This window comes from Bombina bombina, chromosome 4 (assembly GCF_027579735.1).
Source record: "Bombina bombina isolate aBomBom1 chromosome 4, aBomBom1.pri, whole genome shotgun sequence".
Lineage (NCBI taxonomy): Eukaryota > Metazoa > Chordata > Amphibia > Anura > Bombinatoridae > Bombina > Bombina bombina.
The window spans coordinates 532,946,598-532,966,679 of NC_069502.1; the positions used below are offsets into that span (position 1 = coordinate 532,946,598).

General features: G+C 40.0%; 1 protein-coding gene across 1 annotated transcript in view; it reads left to right on the plus strand.

Annotated features, from left to right (window-relative positions):
- MEI4 (meiotic double-stranded break formation protein 4) overlaps window positions 1–20,082 on the plus strand; it is a 595,729-nt gene that overhangs the window by 468,262 nt on the left and 107,385 nt on the right. Inside the window, exon 7 of the mRNA XM_053712014.1 lies at window positions 12,438–12,569. Within this exon, the coding sequence (XP_053567989.1) occupies window positions 12,438–12,569 (132 nt within the window). The remainder of the gene's footprint in view (window positions 1–12,437; window positions 12,570–20,082) is intronic.

A 20,082-nucleotide genomic window follows, 5' to 3' on the forward strand; every position in this document is an offset into this window, starting at 1 on the left:
CCTGGTCAAATTTAGTGGTCCTATATTTGTAATTGCATCTTTCACACAAACCTATTCTCCTGTTCCGACAGCCCCAGAGGCTCAAAGTTTGTCACCAAGTGTTCACAATTCAGAGTCTCTGCCAGCTCAATCTGAGATTGAGACCTTCACTAGACTCTGCAACAAATCTAGAATACGAGCAGGGGAGCCGGCTGCTCTCCCCCACACATCAGACAATTAAAATCTGCTTCATTCCTCTGTACCCGAGAATCTCATGGTAGGTCAACTTCTTCTCTTCTATCACTGAGCTGCTGTGTCACAGGGGGCCCATTGCTGTGCTCCCAGTTGATCTCTGTGGCCAGGCCTCCCCCCTGGATCATAGAAGGTAAAATATATATAACAAAAGGGGACCACAAAATTAATAAACGTCCCATATGTCATCATATCAGACCGGGTTATCATAGATATGGACAAGAAAGGGCTATCACAAGATAAAGGGCAAAATAACACATTCATCTTACCCAATACCAGTTCTAAAAGCATATATAGCCATAGACCTAAAACACTGTCTGCTGCACATGTGTAGAGTAAGTGTCCAGCCTCAGGGTACTTACATAGAGAGCGCAACTTGAACCACCAGCCATATTCTCCTGTTCCGACAACCCCGAGGCTCAAAGTCTGTCACTCAGCGTTCACAATCCATTGTCTCTGGCAGCTCGATCTGAGTTTCTTTCCCTTAGGCAACCGGGTCCACCTTCATTAACCACTTAGTGACCGGACCACTTTTCCATTTGTTGACCGTCTGGGACCAAGGCTATTTTTGCATTTCTACGGTGTTTATGTTTAGCTGTAATTTTTCTCTTACTCATTTACTGTACCCAAACATATTATATACAGTTTTTCTCACCATTAAATGGACTTTCTAAAAATACCATTATTTTCATAAAATCTTATAATTTAATATAAAAAAATATATAAAATATGAGGAAAAAATGGAAAAAAAAACACACTTTTTCTAACTTTGACCCTCAAAATCTCTTACACATCTACAACCACCATAAAACACCAATGCTAAATAGTTTCTAAATTTTCTCCTGAGTTTAGAAATACCCAATATTTATATGTTCTTTGCTTTTTTAGCAAGTTATAGGGCAATAAGTACAAGTAGCACTTTGCTATTTCCAAACCACTTTTTTTCAAAATTAGCGCTAGTTACATTTGAACACTGATATCTGTCAGGAATCCCTGAATATTCATTCAAATGTATATATTTTTTAAAAGAAGACAACCTAAGGTATTAAACTTGGGGTATTTTGACATTTTTCATGCAACCAATTTACCACCAATCTATGCTAAATTTTGAGGAAAAAAAAAATAATTGATTTTTTTTGACAAAATAGCAATTTAAGAATACATTTACTGAAAATGTTACGGGTTACTGCCAAATAACACCCCAATATGTCTTCAGCAGCATATCCTTAGTACAGTGATACCACCTATGTATAGGTGTGTCGGTTTCTCTGGGGGCTAAAAGGCCTTATTTGTAGGGGACACATTCCAGTTTTCCAACTTGAAATTTTCAGATCTGTCATCATGCACCCATGTTCTATTTGGGACATTTCTGAAGCCAGCCAATGTAATTTACCCCCATCAAACCATATATTTTTGAAAAGAAGACACCCTAGGGTATTTCAAATGCTGGTATTTTAACACTTGCCATGCACTAATTCAACCAACAGTCTTTATCAAACTTTTGGGTAGTCATTTTTTTGTGTTAAATTTCACACACATTCTACTTTAGGCATGGATTCTCAGTTCCTGTTATATGTTACTGCCAAAAAACACCTCAATATGTGTTCAACAACATCTCCTTAGTACAGTGATACCACCCATGTATAGGTGTGTCGGGTTCTCTGGGGGTTAAAAGGCCTTATTTCTAGGGGGCGCATTCCAGTTTTTCAACTTGGAATTTTCACATCTGTCATCATGCACCCATATTCTATTTGGGACATTTCTGAAGCCAGCCAATGTAATTTACCCCCATCAAACTATATATTTTTGAAAAGTAGACACCCTAGGGTATTTCAAATGCTGGTATTTTAACACTTGCCATGCACTAATTCAACCAACAGTCTTTATCAAACTTTTGGGTAGCCATTTTATTGTGTTATTTTTCACACACATTCTACTTTAGGCATGGATTCTCAGTTCCTGTTATATGTTACTGCCAAAAAACACCTCAATATGAGTTCAATAGCATCTCCTGAGTACAGTGATACCACCCATGTATACGTGTGTCGGGTTCTCTGGGGGCTAAAAGGCCTTATTTCTAGGGGCCGCATTCCAGTTTTTCAACTTGGAATTTTCACTACCCATGCCCCCATGTAATATTTAGGACATTTCTGAAGCCGGACAATGTAATTTACCCCATCAAACCATATATTTTTAAAAAGTAGACACCCTAGGGTATTTTAAATGCTGGTATTTTAACACTTTGTATGCACTAATTCAACCACCAGTCTTTGTCAAACTATTGGGTATTAATTTTTTTTGTGTTAATTTTCACACACATTGTACTTTAGACATGGATTCTTAGCTCCTGTTATGTGTTACTGCCAAAAAAGACCCCAATATGTGTTCACCAACATCTCCTGAGTACAGTGATACCACCTATGCATAGGTTTGTTGGCTTGTTTGGGGGGTGCAATGCCAAATGTCTGACATGCATTTGTGATTTATTTTCACATTTAACATATTTTCTTTGCCTATTGTCTTTTTTGGGGGTCTTTTTACATACCCCAATTTATTTGTTTTCCATGAATGTGCATATTTTTCAAAAGTTGACACCCCAAGGTATTGTATATAGTGTGCTGTGATGTCTTTGAAGCAACCGTTTTAGCCAAAAAAATTGAGAAAATGTATGGTGGTAATTTTTCAATTTTCATTTTTACACACACTGCTTTTTGATTATGATTTAGGAGAGACTGTTGTAAGTTATTGCAAAAAAATACTTTAGGTTGTTTTCTGCAAGGCACCCTGAGAACACCTATGTCCCCCATCCATAGGTTTGACAGGGGTTTTTAAAGGAAAAAAAAAAAAAAACAGCCCCAATTTTAGAAAAAAAGTAGTGAAATGTAAAAATCTGGAACAGTAAAAGTAAAAAAAAACCAACCAAAAAACAGTAAACATAACCAAAAAACTGCAAATGTATTTTTTTTTAAAAAATTGACCATTGTATGGTACCGCTTGAAACAGTCCCCAATGCAGAGTGCAGGCTGTCCAGGGAAATCAGGACAGTGATATATGGTGTCCCTTCTCTTCCCCCTCTTGGTACAGACTCTGCATTTTTTTTGTGGTTTCTGCTTTACCCCAACTCTGCTCTCTCCCATCACCGCCCGGGGAGCAGGTGCATCATGGTACAAAATCCCCGAAATGATCTGGAGCTGAAACTGTAAAAAAGTCTGTTTCATTCTGGGGTTTGCTTTCTGCATTAGGTAAATTGCAACCTTTTTGTACCAGGCCCTTGTCTTCCGCATAATTAGGTAAGGCTGCAGCAGCTGATCTGCCAGATCAACCCCACCCATATGCCGGTTATAAGACTTGATGCACACTGGCTTCCTTATGATCTCAGCTCTGCCATGTACAGAGACCGCCACCGTCCTCTCATTGTGGATGGTGGTAAGAATGTATACATCCTTCTTGTCTCTGTACTTAAGTGCCAACAGCTCCTCTTGGCGCAGAGCTGAGGTCTCCCCCCTTTGTAGCCGGGTGCGTACAAGTTGTCCTGGGAAACCTGTGCGGTTCTTTTTAATTGTACCGCAAGCTACTGTATCAAAGCAATACAGTAGCTTGAACAAAAGGACACTTGTATAAAAATTGTCTAAGTACAAGTGATACCCTTTGTTCATTAGGGGTAATATCAGGTCCCAGACAATCTTGCCAGTGGTTCCCATATGTTCTGGGCAACCTGGAGGGTCAAGGTGGCTATCCTTTCCCTCATACACCCGGAAGGCCTGAGTATACCCACTGTCGCTCTCACAGAGCTTATACACCTTTACCCCATACCTGGAACGCTTGGAAGGAATATACTGCTTGAATCCCAGCCTTCCCTTATACTTCATCAGGGATTCATCAATGCATATATTCCTTCCAGGTGTATAAGCCTCTGCAAACCTGGCAGAAAAGTGGGTAATCAGGGGCGGATTTTATACAGCCTGTCAAATTGGGGATGCTCCCTAGGGGGGCACAGGCTGTTGTCGCTGAAGTGCATGAAATGCAGAATCATTTCATACCTCTGCCTCGACATACTCTGGGAGAAAATGGGGGTAGAGCAGATGGGGCTACTGCTCCAGTAGGAGCGAACAGAGGGTTTCTTTATGATGCCCATCAGCATAGTCAATGCCCAGAATTTTTTAAATTCTGGCACATCAACGGGGGCCCATTGCTGCTTTGCCAAATATGTTTCAGGCTTTGCAGCACGGTACTGATGGGCATATATATTAGTTTGGGCGACAACATCATCGCCCAGAAACACCTCCAAAAACTGTTGGGGGCTAAAACCTGCCACATCTATATTTATTCCAGCATTTGCTGTGAAGGGTGGGATATCTGGCCTCTGGAGATGAGGCATTACCCACTCTTCAGTGGCAATGGCAGTAACACGCCTCCTTCTGGCAGGGGGGCTGGTAGGGGGGTAGCAGGGGGGCTAGCAGCCACAGATACATCACTATCAGTTGAGACTGCATCTAGTGATGTATCTGAGCATATGGCAGGGTCAAAATTGGGGTCTGAGTCAGACATAGAGACATCTGACTCTGACGCAAGGATGGCATACGCCTCCTCAACACTATCAGGCCCATTTGTCAAGCTCCGTATGGAGCTTGAAGGGCCGTGTTTCTGGCGAGTCTTCAGACTCGCCAGAAACACAAGTTATGAAGCAGCGGTCTAAAGACCGCTGCTCCATAACCCTGTCCGCCTGCTCTGAGCAGGCGGACAGAAATCGCCGGAAATCAACCCGATCGAATACGATCGGGTTGATTGACACCTCCCTGCTGGCGGCCGATTGGCCGCGAGTCAGCAGGGGGCGGCGTTGCACCAGCAGCTCTTGTGAGCTGCTGGTTCAATGTTAAATGCGGAGAGCGTATTGCTCTCCGCATTTAGCGAGGTCTTGCAGACCTGATCCGAAGTGTCGGATCAGGTCCGCAAGCCCTTTGATAAATGGGCCCCTATATGTTTTCTGTGACATTATTGTATCTGTCACAGAAAAACAAATTAAATTAAATTAATTAGCTAAATGGCAAGCTAGGGGTTAATGGCTCTGAAAATTAAATTAACTAAATGGCCTTTGGGTTTTTAAAAAATTATAACAAAAAAATTAACCCCTAAAAAACAGCAAAAAAGTACAGCTATGCTACTGCCAGAGATTTATAGCGATCACTGGCAAGCTAGGGGTTAATGACTCTGGAAATTAAATTATCTAAATGGCTATGAAAAGAGCCTTTGGTTTTTTTAAAAAAATTACAACAAAAAAATTAACCCCTAAAAAAATGCACAGACAGCAAAAAAAGTGCAGCTGTGCTAATGCCAGTGATTAATAGCGATCACTGGCAAGCTAGGGGTTAATAACTCTGGAAATTAAATTAATTAAATTAAATTAACTAAATGGCTCTGAAAAGAGCCTTTGGCTTTTTAAAAAAAAAAATTACAACAAAAAAAATGAACCCCTAAAAAAATGCACAGACAGCAAAAAAAGTGCAGCTATGCTAATGCCAGTGATTTATAGTGATCACTGGCAAGCTAGGGGTTAATGGCTCTGAAAAGAGCCTTTGGATCTCAAATTTTTTTAACAAATATAATAAATATAGCTCTCTCTGCTAAATACAGGTCTCTCTCTCCAACAAAATCGCAAGTGAGGAGAGGTAGGGAGATCCACACTGATCAGTGTAAATATTTACAAATATTGACATGATCAGACAAATGGGGTATTTTTTTTTTTTTATGGGTGGGAGGCTCAGATTGGGTGACCCTAGCTTGCCCCTATGATGAGGCAGGCTAGGGACACCCCCAGAGGCCCCATGATGCACTGGGCATCGCCATCTTGGATGCCCTGTGAAGGGGGAGGGGGGGGCTATTTAGGGCTGTTTTTTATTTTCTGCCGTTTTTTTTTTATTTTTTTTTATTTTATAACTAACTAAGTGCCTCGACCCACCAAGGCACTTAGCACACAAGCAGAGCATCGGAAGCGTGTCCGATCGCTTCCGATGCTCTGCTGCACTGCCGGGCTCCACGTGGAGCAAAACCGGAAGTGATCACTCGTGGGGGAGTAATCAATCCGGTCCCGGTACTCGTAAGCAGTATTGCAGGGATGCCTAGACATCGAGGCATCCCTGCAATACTGTAAGAGCGGCTGGAAGCGATCTCGATCGCTTCCAGGGCTCAGTTTAGCCGACGACGTACGCCATACGTCCTCAGGCGTTAACTGTATTTTTTTGCAGGACGTATGGCGTACGTCGTCGGTCACTAAGGGGTTAAACTCTGCAACAAATCTGGAATACGCGCAGGAGAGCCAGTCGCTGCCCCCCATACATCAGACAAGTGGAAGTCCGCTTCATTCCTCTGTATCCGAGAATCCCAGGGTAGGTCAACTTCTCCCCTTCTACCGTTGATTTTCAGTTACAGGGGTCTGTCGCTGTGCTCCCCATGGATCTCTGGGGCCTAGTCTCCCCCTGGATCGTAAATGACAACTCTGGCATCTCAGGAGCAGAGGAAGCTAGAATATAATATCACTCCCTTTTTTTTGTAGCCTGTAGAAATCTGTTGGCATCCCTCTGCTAGTGACCTCTGACCAGGTAGCCGCTCAGGCAGTATTATAGGGCTCTCTCTAACAGGCCTTAAAAGGTCTCTCTCCTGCTTCACTATTAGAATGAGAGCATTGAGCCGTTGACACACATTGCGCTCAAAGTCCAAAAAAAACATGTGTAGCAGTTCCAAAGCAACTGCTGAGCCCGGGGGGGGAGGGGGGCAGTTCATAAAGTGTTAGGCCAAAGATCCATACAGCAATCTTGTATCTGTCTTATTAGCCAACTATAACATATTCAAATCTCTTTTTCTCAAGAATAGATGGCGCTGTATGTCAGAGTTATTCAGCGGTTATCCCAATCATCTCCCAGAGCTCCTAAAATTGTGGCCATACTCGGTGGTGCCCGGACACGCCCTTTAAGTGAATTTTAAATGCACAGTTTTATGTTTTATACTTATTTAGATACAAGCAAAAATGTGTCATTGAATAAGTAACAAGGATTTATGCTATTTACCTGCCGTTAATACACCAGTGGGCAGCATACAGGCACATCTGAAACATTTTGTTAAGACTGGAAAAGTAAAAGATACTTACTGTATCAACCAGCATATGCACAACCCAATCACTTTTAAAGGAAGCATTTTTTTAAAACATATATTATAAAATGCTTCTACTGTCATTTCAAATTTCTTTTTATGTCCTTTAATTATTCTAAACAGTTGTCTCGGTGTTTGCATTTCACGACAACTACTATATTCCTTTACGTTTCATACAGATTAGCTAGGAAGCTGTTTATAATCCCTTCCTGAATAAATATAAAAAAAGATTAATAGCGGATATAATTGATATAAACACAGAGGTAGAAAGGGCTTCTATCACTGTACAGGTTTCCTTGATGTATAGGGGCCGATTTATCACTGCCCGAATGGGGCCGTATACTGGAAACAGGAGTTAAGAGCAGCGGCGGACATAAATCCGCCCAATCTCATACAATCGGGTTGATTGACACCCCTGATAGCAGCTGATTGGCCGTGAATCTGCAGGGGCGGCATTGCACAAGCAGTTCACCAGAATTGCTTGTGCAATGATAAATTCATACAGTGTATGCTGTCTGCATTTATTGATGTCTGGCAGACATGATTCGCTACAGCTACAGACACTTGATAAATCTGCAGGGTGGCATTCGATACAGCGGATCATGTCCGCCAGACATTTGATAAATCGGCCCTATAGACTCTTAAAGGTGGTATGGCCAAGTTCAGAATACTTAATTATCTATTTTACTTACAAAGTCAAGCTTATCTTCTACTTTACATACAAAGTCGGCTTATCTTTCTTTTTATAAATTTCCTCTCCTTTCTCTGTATATACTATTTTTTTTTTAATAGGTATCCTTGTATAATGACAACATTAAGATGTTGGTATTACCGACTGCAGTAGCAATAATTCATGCAGACATCCTCTTTTACTGTGCAGCTTTGACTTAGGCCATTTAAAGAAAGCCTTTCCCTCATGCTGGACTTTATTTATAATAGTAAGTGCACTCTAGCTGTGCTTGCTGAGAGTATTTTAATGGCAGGTCACAAAGAGTTTTTATACATACAGTTTAATGGTACACACTGCTGAGTATGCAAATGCATTGTAGTTTGAAGCTACTGCTTAGAAGGGAAAAACATTATTTTAATTTAGTTTTCTGTATTGTAACTGACATGATGCAAAACAGAAAAGGCATCAAATTGTTTGTACCATTACACACAGCATCAGTGGAAGTCCAAATGAAAAAGCACTCAAAAGTGTAGCACACCAAACATGTTTCCATTCATGCAGAATGGTAACTCAAAACCTTCTAGCTAGCTTAACCCATGTGTACTGCAACAATTTTCTTCTGTTTCAGTAACTAAAGACTATTACAAAGAGGAAAGTTTAATATTAAAAAAAAAGTTGTACATTATCATTCCTATTGCTGTTTCATGAAGCCTCTAATAATATTGCAGCTTCTATCTTTAAATAGTGCCTCACAGGTGTAATAGTCTATGGGAAATGTGATCATTTATAGATATTGCCATAACATACCAGTCATGAAGACCTCATGGTTTTAGGTTGTGTGGGGTTAGGTTTCTCTCTGGGGGCTAGATTATGAGTGGAGCTCTATTTATGTCTCCGGCTCGCGTGTTAACTCAGCTGGATGTAAGCTTTTTACTTGCTTCGGGTAGAGCACATGTTACAAGTTGAAAATAAAAACTTTTCACTCAAGAGCTAAATCAACGCTGGCAAAAACCTGAAGTTGGAATACCGCAACCGTGTTAACTTATTTCCCCATAGACTTCAATGGATCTTGAAAAATGGAAGAAAAAAATAAGTTGTGCAAACCTGATCATGTTTAACCAAGTGCGCTAAGCTAACATGACACATTAATATTTTACATTCTAATGTTCTTCACATAGCAGAATATGTTCTATTTATTCTTAAATATGTATTTCTATCTATAAATTGGACTGGAAACTGAAATTAGACTGCTGCTCCTTAACTTGACCACCACCTTTTAGGTGGGAGACTGAAATCATCCCAATCAGATATGATTGGGATGATTGACACCCCCTTCTAGCAGCCGATTTACTGCGAATGTGCAGGTGGCTGCATTGCACAAGCATTTCTTGTAAAATGCTTGTACATTGTTAAATGCCACAGCATATGCTGTCAACATTTAGCAATGCAGGGCGGACATGATTCGCTATATTGAATCATGTCCACTCGGGGTTTAATAAATTGACCCTATGGGGCCTATCTATCAAGCTCCGAAAGGAGCTTGGCGGCCCGTGTTTCTGGCAAGTCTTCAGACTCGCCAGAAACAGCAGTTATGAAGCAGCGGTCACAAAGACTGCTGCTCTATAACCTGTCTGCCTGCTCTGAGCAGGCAGACAGACATCGCCGGAAATCAACCCGATCGAGTACGATCGGGTTGATTGACACCTCCCTGCTGGCGGCCCATTGGCCGCGAGTCTGCAGGGGGCGGTGTTGCACCAGCAGCTCTTGTGTGCAACGCTGAATACGGAGAGCGTATTGCTCTCCGCAATTAGCGAGGTCTGTCGGACCTGATCCGTACTGTCGGATCAGGTCCGCCGGACTTTGTTAAATAGAGACCTATGATGTTTTTTTGGTAAAATATCTATCTATGCCTATATATGAAGAAAGGAAAAAACACAGGGCGTCTTTAGACCGCTGCTTTATAACTGCTGTTTCCGGCGAGCCATTCGGAGCTTGATAATTTGACCCCTGAGAGTGCAGTCCCCTCCTGTGTTTTGTGTGTGTGTATATATATATATACTGTATATATATTTATTTATATATATATATATATATATATATATATATATATATATATATATATATACAGGGAGTGCAGAATTATTAGGCAAGTTGTATTTTTGAGAATTAATTTTATTATTGAACAACAACCATGTTCTCAATGAACCCAAAAAACTCATTAATATCAAAGCTGAATAGTTTTGGAAGTAGTTTTTAGTTTGTTTTTAGTTATAGCTATTTTAGGGGGATATCTGTGTGTGCAGGTGACTATTACTGTGCATAATTATTAGGCAACTTAACAAAAAACAAATATATACCCATTTCAATTATTTATTTTTACCAGTGAAACCAATATAACATCTCAACATTCACAAATATACATTTCTGACATTCAAAAACAAATCAGTGACCAATATAGCCACCTTTCTTTGCAAGGACACTCAAAATCCTGCCATCCATGGATTCTGTCAGTGTTTTGATCTGTTTACCATCAACATTGCGTGCAGCACCAACCACAGCCTCCCAGACACTGTTCAGAGAGGTGTACTGTTTTCCCTCCTTGTAAATCTCACATTTGATGATGGACCGCAGGTTCTCAATGGGGTTCAGATCAGGTGAACAAGGAGGCCATGTCATTAGATTTTCTTCTTTTATACCCTTTCTTGCCAGCCACGCTGTGGAGTACTTGGACGCGTGTGATGGAGCATTGTCCTGCATGAAAATCATGTTTTTCTTTAAGGATGCAGACTTCTTCCTGTACCACTGCTTGAAGAAGGTGTCTTCCAGAAACTGGCAGTAGGACTGGGAGTTGAGCTTGACTCCATCCTCAACCCGAAAAGGCCCCACAAGCTCATCTTTGATGATACCAGCCCAAACCAGTACTCGACCTCCACCTTGCTGGCGTCTGAGTCGGACTGGAGCTCTCTGCCCTTTACCAATCCAGCCACGGGCCCATCCATCTGGCCCATCAAGACTCACTCTCATTTCATCAGTCCATAAAACCTTAGAAAAATCAGTCTTGAGATATTTCTTGGCCCAGTCTTGACGTTTCAGCTTGTGTGTTTTGTTCAGTGGTGGTCGTCTTTCAGCCTTTCTTACCTTGGCCATGTCTCTGAGTATTGCACACCTTGTGCTTTTGGGCACTCCAGTGATGTTGCAGCTCTGAAATATGGCCAAACTGGTGGCAAGTGGCATCTTGGCAGCTGCACGCTTGACTTTTCTCAGTTCATGGGCAGTTATTTTGCGCCTTGGTTTTTCCACATGTTTCTTGCAACCCTGTTGACTATTTTGAATGAAACGCTTGATTGTTCGATGATCACGCTTCAGAAGCTTTGCAATTTTAAGAGTGCTGCATCCCTCTGCAAGATATCTCACTATTTTTGACTTTTCTGAGCCCATTTTGCCAAAGGAAAGGAAGTTGCCTAATAATTATGCACACCTGATATAGGGTGTTGATGTCATTAGACCACACCCCTTCTCATTACAGAGATGCACATAACCTAATATGCTTAATTGGTAGTAGGCTTTCGAGCCTATACAGCTTGGAGTAAGACAACATGCATAAAGAGGATGATGTGGTCAAAATACTCATTTGCCTAATAATTCTGCACTCCCTGTATATATATATATATATATATATATATATAACATTTTACTTTAAACTTCTAAATATTGTGTTATACTTCAATGTTTTTGTTAAAAAATAAGTCTACATCGGAGGTTTTCAAAGTCTGGTGGTGGGCCTCCCCTTCGATGGAATTTACAAGACAGCTCCCCTCTTCCTAATAGATATTACTTTATTTTTTATTTTTCTCTTTAAAGAATACATAATATTTCATTTTAGCTTTAATTTGGGGAATTTATACCTAATCCAGGATTTACACTTGGCTCTCAAGAGCTTATTCTCCTCAACCAAAAAGAGTTCTTCACTCACATTTCAATTTGTACTTTGTTACTCCTGTTTAAACAACATTACTAATCAAGACAACAAATGCAACACAATCTATGAGCGATTCTGGGCTCAGTGCCTTTCGCCCACATACATTCTGCCCTTTGCCCTATTCCTCCACAACTTAGAAAGGGTAATTGTCAGCTCTTAAAAAAATATTCTACGTTTTACCAAATCAGCTGCTACTTTTGGTTTCCATATGATAGTGGTAAGTGTCATTGCTCCTGCGCCTCCATAAAAATGCTCTAGCACCCTCCTGGAGAGGCAAGACTCGAACTACTGGTCTATATATATTACTATTGCTATTTAAGTCCCTATGCATATTTGTTAGTTTGTAAATTGTTAAAACATTAGAAATATACAAGTTAACATATGCAGTGGCTGATTATTTGTACTTATATTTAGTTTCAGATGCAGCAGTCCATGGAAAACTGTCTTATTTTACTGGGAAACTGTCCGCTTATCAGAGATCATTTGATTAATCTACTCTTTCTCAGAGTAAAGTGTTTCGTTGAAGAGCTGCTTCTTCATCAAAAGGTATGTCTTTATATAAAATTCTGTAACAAAATCCTATTTTTTTAAATGCAAATAAATGCATTAGTACAGTTTATGAAAGAATATTGTTCTTAATGAAATAATATGTTTCAATTTCAAACATATCTATTTATATTTTTTATAAAAGCATTTAGGTTTTGTAGAATATATCAAACTTGTTTTTTGTGTATATTATATTATATTATATATATATATATATATATATATATATATATATATATATATATATATATATGTATACTATTCCATGGATCTCATTTGAGTCTTATTTAAATCCATTATCTTAACCAGGCTTCTCATAGAGGTTTAAAAGGCATAACAGTTGGTGTTAAATGGAAATTAAACACATTGTTGCAATTTATGTATTTTGGCTCACATTCATAGAGAATACTCACAGAAAGAGAACTTGGCTCCTATTAACAGAGGTGGAAAGAATGAGATTCCTCCTTCCTAAATCTTCAAAGGCACTTACACAGTAGTTCTTGCATTCTTAGTGAATGGATATGTACTAGTAAACAACCACAGTGGAAATCTAGTAAATATTATCTAGGAATGTGAGAGAAGATATAGGGGCCTATGTATCAAAGCGTCAACTGAAAATACGCTAGAATTCTGCGTCGTAATTGTTGCGAGATTGATCCGCCGTAGTTATCAAAGCGTCAAGATCGGCAAATGTTGAAATTTGTGGCGTAAAATACGATCCTGAGGTCTCAATCCGACACAGATCGATGCGAGTTGAAAACAGTGGAATTCGAGTGGAATCGTGTTCATTCACCCTACTAATCGACACTATTTGAAGCTCTCACAAAGTTATCAAAATTTTTGCAGTTACGCTCGTGTCTTTTCCGACTCAGCGTACCTAGTTTTCAATCCGCCACCCTTGAGGTCGCAGATCCCATAGAACTCAATGGGAATTGGAAAACACAGAAAGCTTATGTTCGATGCTGCAAGAGAATGAAGTATATTACATAATAAAAGTGAATTAGAAAGTTTATTAAAATTGTATACCCTTTCTAAATCTGTCTCTCATTACAAAACAAGGGGACAATATTATTTCTACATATTTGGTGCAACGTTTTGCCCCAAACATGTTGCACTAATAGATATAGAGATAAAAATGAAATAAATAAACATTTTGGAAAAAACTATGTGCACCATGTTTAAGCCATGTAATACAGGTCCCACTCTCCACTTTGCGCCATATTTGACTCAACACTTTTCGCACCAATTATTACGCAGACTCCTAAATAACCCATACACTAGTGAATTTTTCCACCACTTTTGATTGGAATATGCATAGTCACACGATTTATGACATCAGTCAATCTGATACAAATACACATTATAAACTATCACTAACGAATCAAATTGCTTGATACTTGTGTCATTGATCACTCATTAGAACTTGTAAGTGCCATTTGTTACATTGTGCATTATACTTTGAAAGTATGTATATGTGAAATTAGTATTAAAGATAAACATTGATGCTGACATAAGGACACACAGTGTAATATTTTAGGCAAGGATTTTAAAATTCAAATTGATGTTTCATTCAATATAATTTTAAGCTGATAGCTCGAAGGGATAGCCCACCTAACTTTAAACTGTCTTGATTCAGATACAGCAGAAATTAAAATCACCTCTTTACTGGCATGCTATTTTCAGTGTATTTCTTCCTTCTCTTGAATTTCTTTTTTACTAAGAAATTTCATCTTATATGCCAGCCCATTTTATAACACCTGTGTAGGGGTGTTTTTAAAAAAAAAATAGATTGAAATCAGGAGGGGTTAGACAGGTGCAGAGAGAAACTTGGCACAGCTCTTAAAGGGACAGGAAACCCCAAAATATTAGTTCATGATTTGGATAGAACATACAATTTTAAACAACTTTCAAATGTACTTCTATTATCAAATTTACTTCATTCTCTTGTTATCCTTTGCTGAAGGAACAGCATTGCACTACTGACAGCTAGCTGAACACATCTATGTAGCCAATCACAAGAGACAAATGTGTGCAGGCACTAATTAGCATCTAGCTCCCAGTAGTGTAAAATATGTGTGTATTATTTTCTAACAAGGGATACCAAGAGAACAAAGCACATTTGAAAATAGAAGTGAATTTTAAAGTGTTTTAAAATTACATGCTCTATCTGAATCCTGCAACTTAAATTTTTACTTTCCTATCCCTTTAAAATATCCATTGATTGCAAATAAATACATATGATACTCTGATTATATGTTATATTCCCAATTATTCCTGCTCAGAATAATAATGCATTTACAATATATACATATAGTGGTATAAATTAACACATAGATATGACAGACAACATTATTTAGAACAAAAAGGGAACTTAGGAACATGTAAATATGTTTTCAAAAAGATTTCTGACATAACATACACACATATATATACACTGCTCCAAAAAATAAAGGGAACAATAAAATAACACATCCTAGATCTGAATGAATGAAATATTCTAATGAAATACTTTGTTCTTTACATAGTTGAATGTGCTGACAACAAAATCACACAAAATTTTAAAAAATGGAAATCAAATGTTTCAACCCATGGAGTTCTGGATTTGGAGTAACACTCAAAATTAAAGTGGAAAAACACACTACAGGCTGACCCAACTTTGATGTAATGTCCTTAAAACAAGTCAAAATGAGGCTCAGTAGTGTGTGTGGCATTCACGTGCCTGTATGACCTCCCTACAATGCCTGTGCATGCTCCTGATGAGGTGGTGGATGGTCTCCTGAGGGATCTCCTCCCAGACCTGGACTAAAGCATCTGCCAACTCCTGCACAGTCTGTGATGCAACGTGACGTTGGTGGATGGAGCTAGACATGATGTCCCAGATGTACTCAATTGGATTCAGGTCTGGGGAATGAACAGGCCAGTCCATAGCATCAATGCCTTTGTCTTGCAGTAACTGCTGACACACTCCAGCCACATGAGGTCTAGCATTGTCTTGCATTAGGAGGAACCCAGGGCCAACCGCACCAGCATATGGTCTCATAAGGGGTCTGAGCATCTCATCTCGGTGCCTAATGGCAGTCAGGCTACCTCTGGCGAGCACATGGAGGGCTGTGTGGCCCCCCAAAGAAATTCCACCCCCCACCATTACTGACCCACTGCCAAACCGGTTATGCTGGGGGATGTTGCAGGCAGCAGAACGTTCTCCACGGCGTCTCCAGACTCTGTCATGTCTGTCACATGTGCTCAGTGTGAACCTGCTTTCATCTGTGAAGAGCACAGGGCGCCAGTGGTGAATTTGCCAATCTTGGTGTTCTCTGGCAAATGCCAAATGTCCTGCACGGTGTTGGGCTGTAAGCATAACCCCCACCTGTGGACATTGGGCCCTCATACCACCCTCAAGGTGACCGTTTGAGCAGACACATGCACATTTGTGGCCTGCTGGAGGTCATTTTGCAGGGCTCTGGCAGTGCTCCTCCTGTTCCTCCTTGCACAAAGGCGGAGGTAGTGGTCCTGCTGCTGGGTTGTTGCCCTCCTACGTCCTCCACATATCCTGATGTTCTGGCCTGTCTCCTGGTAGCGCTTCCATGCTCTGGACAATACGCTGACCGACACAACAATCTTTCTTGCCACAACTCGCATTGATGTGCCATCCTGGATGAGCTGCACTACCTGAACCACTTGTGTGGGTTGTAGACTCCGTCTCATGCTACCACTAGAGTGAAAGCACCGCCAGCATTCAAAAGTGACCAAAACATCAGCCAGAAAGCATAGGAACTGAGAAGTGGTCTGTGGTCATCACCTGCAGAACCACTCCTTTATTGGGTGTGTCTTGCTAATTGCCTATAATTTCCACCTGTTGTCTATTCTATTTGCACAACAGCATGTGAAATTGATTGTCACTCAGTGTTGCTTCCTAACGGCTAGATTTAGAGTTGGGCGGTAGCCGTGAAAACCAGCGTTAGAGGCTCCTAATGCTGGTTTTAGGCTACCTCCGGTATTTGGAGTCACTCAAAATAGGGTCTAACGCTCACTTTTCAGCTGCGACTTTTCCATACCGCAGATCCCCTTACGTCAATTGCGTATCCTATCTTTTCAATGGGATTTTTCTAACTCCGGTATTTAGAGTCGTGGCTGAAGTGAGCGTTAGAAATCTAACGACAAAACTCCAGCCGCAGAAAAAAGTCAGTAGTTAAGAGCTTTCTGGGCTAACGCCGGTTCATAAAGCTCTTAACTACTGTACTCTAAAGTACACTAACACCCATAAACTACCTATGTACCCCTAAACCGATGTCCCCCCACATCGCCGCCACTCGATTAATTTTTTTTAACCCCTAATCTGCCGACCGCCACCTACGTTATCCTTATGTACCCCTAACACCCCCCTAAGTTAAATATAATTTTAATCTAACAAAATTAATTAACTCTTATTAAATAAATTATTCCTATTTAAAGCTAAATACTTACCTGTAAAATAAATCCTAATATAGCTACAATATAAATTATAATTACATTGTAGCTATTTTAGGATTAATATTTATTTTACAGGCAACTTTGTAATTATTTTAACCAGGTACAATAGCTATTAAATAGTTAAGAACTATTTAATAGCTACCTAGTTAAAATAATTACAAAATTAACTGTAAAATAAATCCTAACCTAAGTTACAATTAAACCTAACACTATACAGGGAGTGCAGAATTATTAGGCAAGTTGTATTTTTGAGGATTAATTTTATTATTGAACAACAACCATGTTCTCAATGAACCCAAAAAACTCATTAATATCAAAGCTGAATAGTTTTGGAAGTAGTTTTTAGTTTGTTTTTAGTTATAGCTATTTTAGGGGGATATCTGTGTGTGCAGGTGACTATTACTGTGCATAATTATTAGGCAACTTAACAAAAAACAAATATATACCCATTTCAATTATTTATTTTTACCAGTGAAACCAATATAACATCTCAACATTCACAAATATACATTTCTCCTGTTAAGTGTAGTCAGTCCACGGGTCATCCATTACTTATGGGATTATAACTCCTCCCTAACAGGAAGTGCAAGAGGATCACCCAAGCAGAGCTGCTATATAGCTCCTCCCCTCTACGTCATACCCAGTCATTCTCTTGCACCTAACCAATAGATAGGATGTTTGAGAGGACAGTGGTTATTAAAACTTAGTTTTTATTTCTTCAATCAAAAGTTTGTTATTTTAAACGGCACCGGAGTGTGTTGTTTTTTCTCAGGCAGCATTAGAAGAAGAATCTACCTGAGTTTGTGTATGATCTTAGCGGACGTAACTAAGATCCATTTGCTGTTCTCGGCCATTCTGAGGAGCGAGGTAACTTCAGAACAGGGGACAGCGGGCAGGGTTCACCTGCAAAGAGGTATGTTGCAGTATATTATTTTCTAAGGAATGGAATTGACTGAGAAAATACTGCTAATACCGATAAAATGTAAGTACAGCCTTAAATGCAGTAGTAGCAACTGGTATCAGGCTGTTATGTATGTATGTTGGCACTGAAGTATTTCTGGGGAATGGCACTTCACTAAGAAAATACTGTATACATATAACTTATAGCCTTTCTGCAGTGATAGCGACTAGCAACAGGCTTTTATTATCATTTCATATATTTATATTTAAAACGTTTACTGGCAGGTTAATCGTTTTTCTCTCTGAGGTACTTGGTGAAAAATTTATGGGCATTATTTTCCACTTGGCTGTCGTTTATTTTGAATAAATTCAGTTTACTGAGCTTCCCCACTGTTGTATTATGAGTGGGAGGGGCCTATTTTGGCGCTTTTACTACGCATTAAAAATTCAGTCACAGTCTTCCTTATTCTCTCTGCATGATCCAGGACGTCTCTGCAGAGCTCAGGGGTCTACAAAACTAGTTTTGAGGGAGGTAATCACTCACAGCAGACCTGTGAGACTGTGTTTTGACTGTGATAAAGACGTATATATAATAGTTGTTATCCGTTTTTCTGGGTATTAAGGGGTTAATCATCCATTGCTAGTGGGTGCATTCCTTTGCTAAATTAATGCATTTACTGTAAAAATTTGGTTTCTATAACTAATCCGGTTCATTGTTATTGCAACTGTGACAGTTTTTTGTGTGCTTCTTAAAGGCACAGTAACGTTTTTTATATTGATTGAAAATTGTTTTGAAAAGTATTTTCCAAGCTTGCTAGTCTAACTGCTAGTTTGTTTAAACATGTCTGACACAGAGGAATCTCTTTGTGCAATATGTTCAAAGGCCAATGTGGAGCCCAATAGAAATTTGTGTACTATTGCATTGATGCTACTTTAAATAAAAGCCAATCTGTACATGTTAAGAAAATTTCACCAGACAACGAGGGGAAAGTTATGCCGACTAACTCTCCTCACGTGTCAGTACCTGCATCTCCCGCTCAGGAGGTGCGTGATATTGTGACGCCAAGTACATCAGGGTCGGCCATTACAAATCACTTTGCAAGACATGGCTAATGTTATGACTGAAGTTTTATCTAAATTGCCAGAACTTAGAGGTAAACGCTACCACTCTGGGGTGAGAACAGAGTACGCTGATAATGTTAGAGCCATGTCTGATACTGCGTCACAAGTGGCAGAGCATGAAGACGGAGAGCTTCATTCTGTAGGTGACGGATCTGATCCAAATAGACTGGACTCAGACATTTCAAATTTTAAATTTAAGCTTGAGAACCTCCGTGTACTATTAGGGGAGGTATTAGCGGCTCTGAATGATTGTAACACGGTTGCAATCCCAGAGAAATTATGTAGGCTGGATAGATACTATGCGGTACTGGCGTGTACTGACGTCTTTCCTATACCTAAGAGGCTTACAGAGATTATTAACAAGGAGTTGGATAGGCCCGGTGTACCCTTTTCCCCCCCTCCTATATTTAGAAAAAGGTTTCCAATAGACGCCACCACACGGGACTTATGGCAGACGGTCCCTAAGGTGGAGGGAGCAGTTTCTACTCTGGCTAAGCGTACCACTATTCCGGTGGAGGATAGCTGTGCTTTTTCAGATCCAATGGATAAAAAGTTAGAGGGTTACCTTAAGAAAATGTTTACTCAACAAGGTTTTATATTACAACCCCTCGCATGCATTGCGCCTGTCACGGCTGCTGCGGCATTCTGGTTTGAGTCTCTGGAAGAGACCCTTGAGACAGCTCCATTGGATGAGATTATAAACAAGCTTAAAACCCTTAAGCTAGCTAATTCATTTATTTCTGATGCCGTAGTACATCTAACTAAGCTTACGGCTAAGAATTCCGGATTCGCCATTCAGGCGCGCAGAGCGCTGTGGCTAAAATCCTGGTCAGCTGATGTGACTTCTAAATCTAAATTGCTTAACATACCTTTCAAAGGGCAGACATTATTCGGGCCCGGTTTGAAGGAAATTATCGCTGACATTACTGGAGGTAAGGGCCATGCCCTGCCTCAAGACAGAGCCAAACCAAGGGCTAGACAGTCTAATTTTCGTGCCTTTCATAACTTCAAGGCAGGAGCA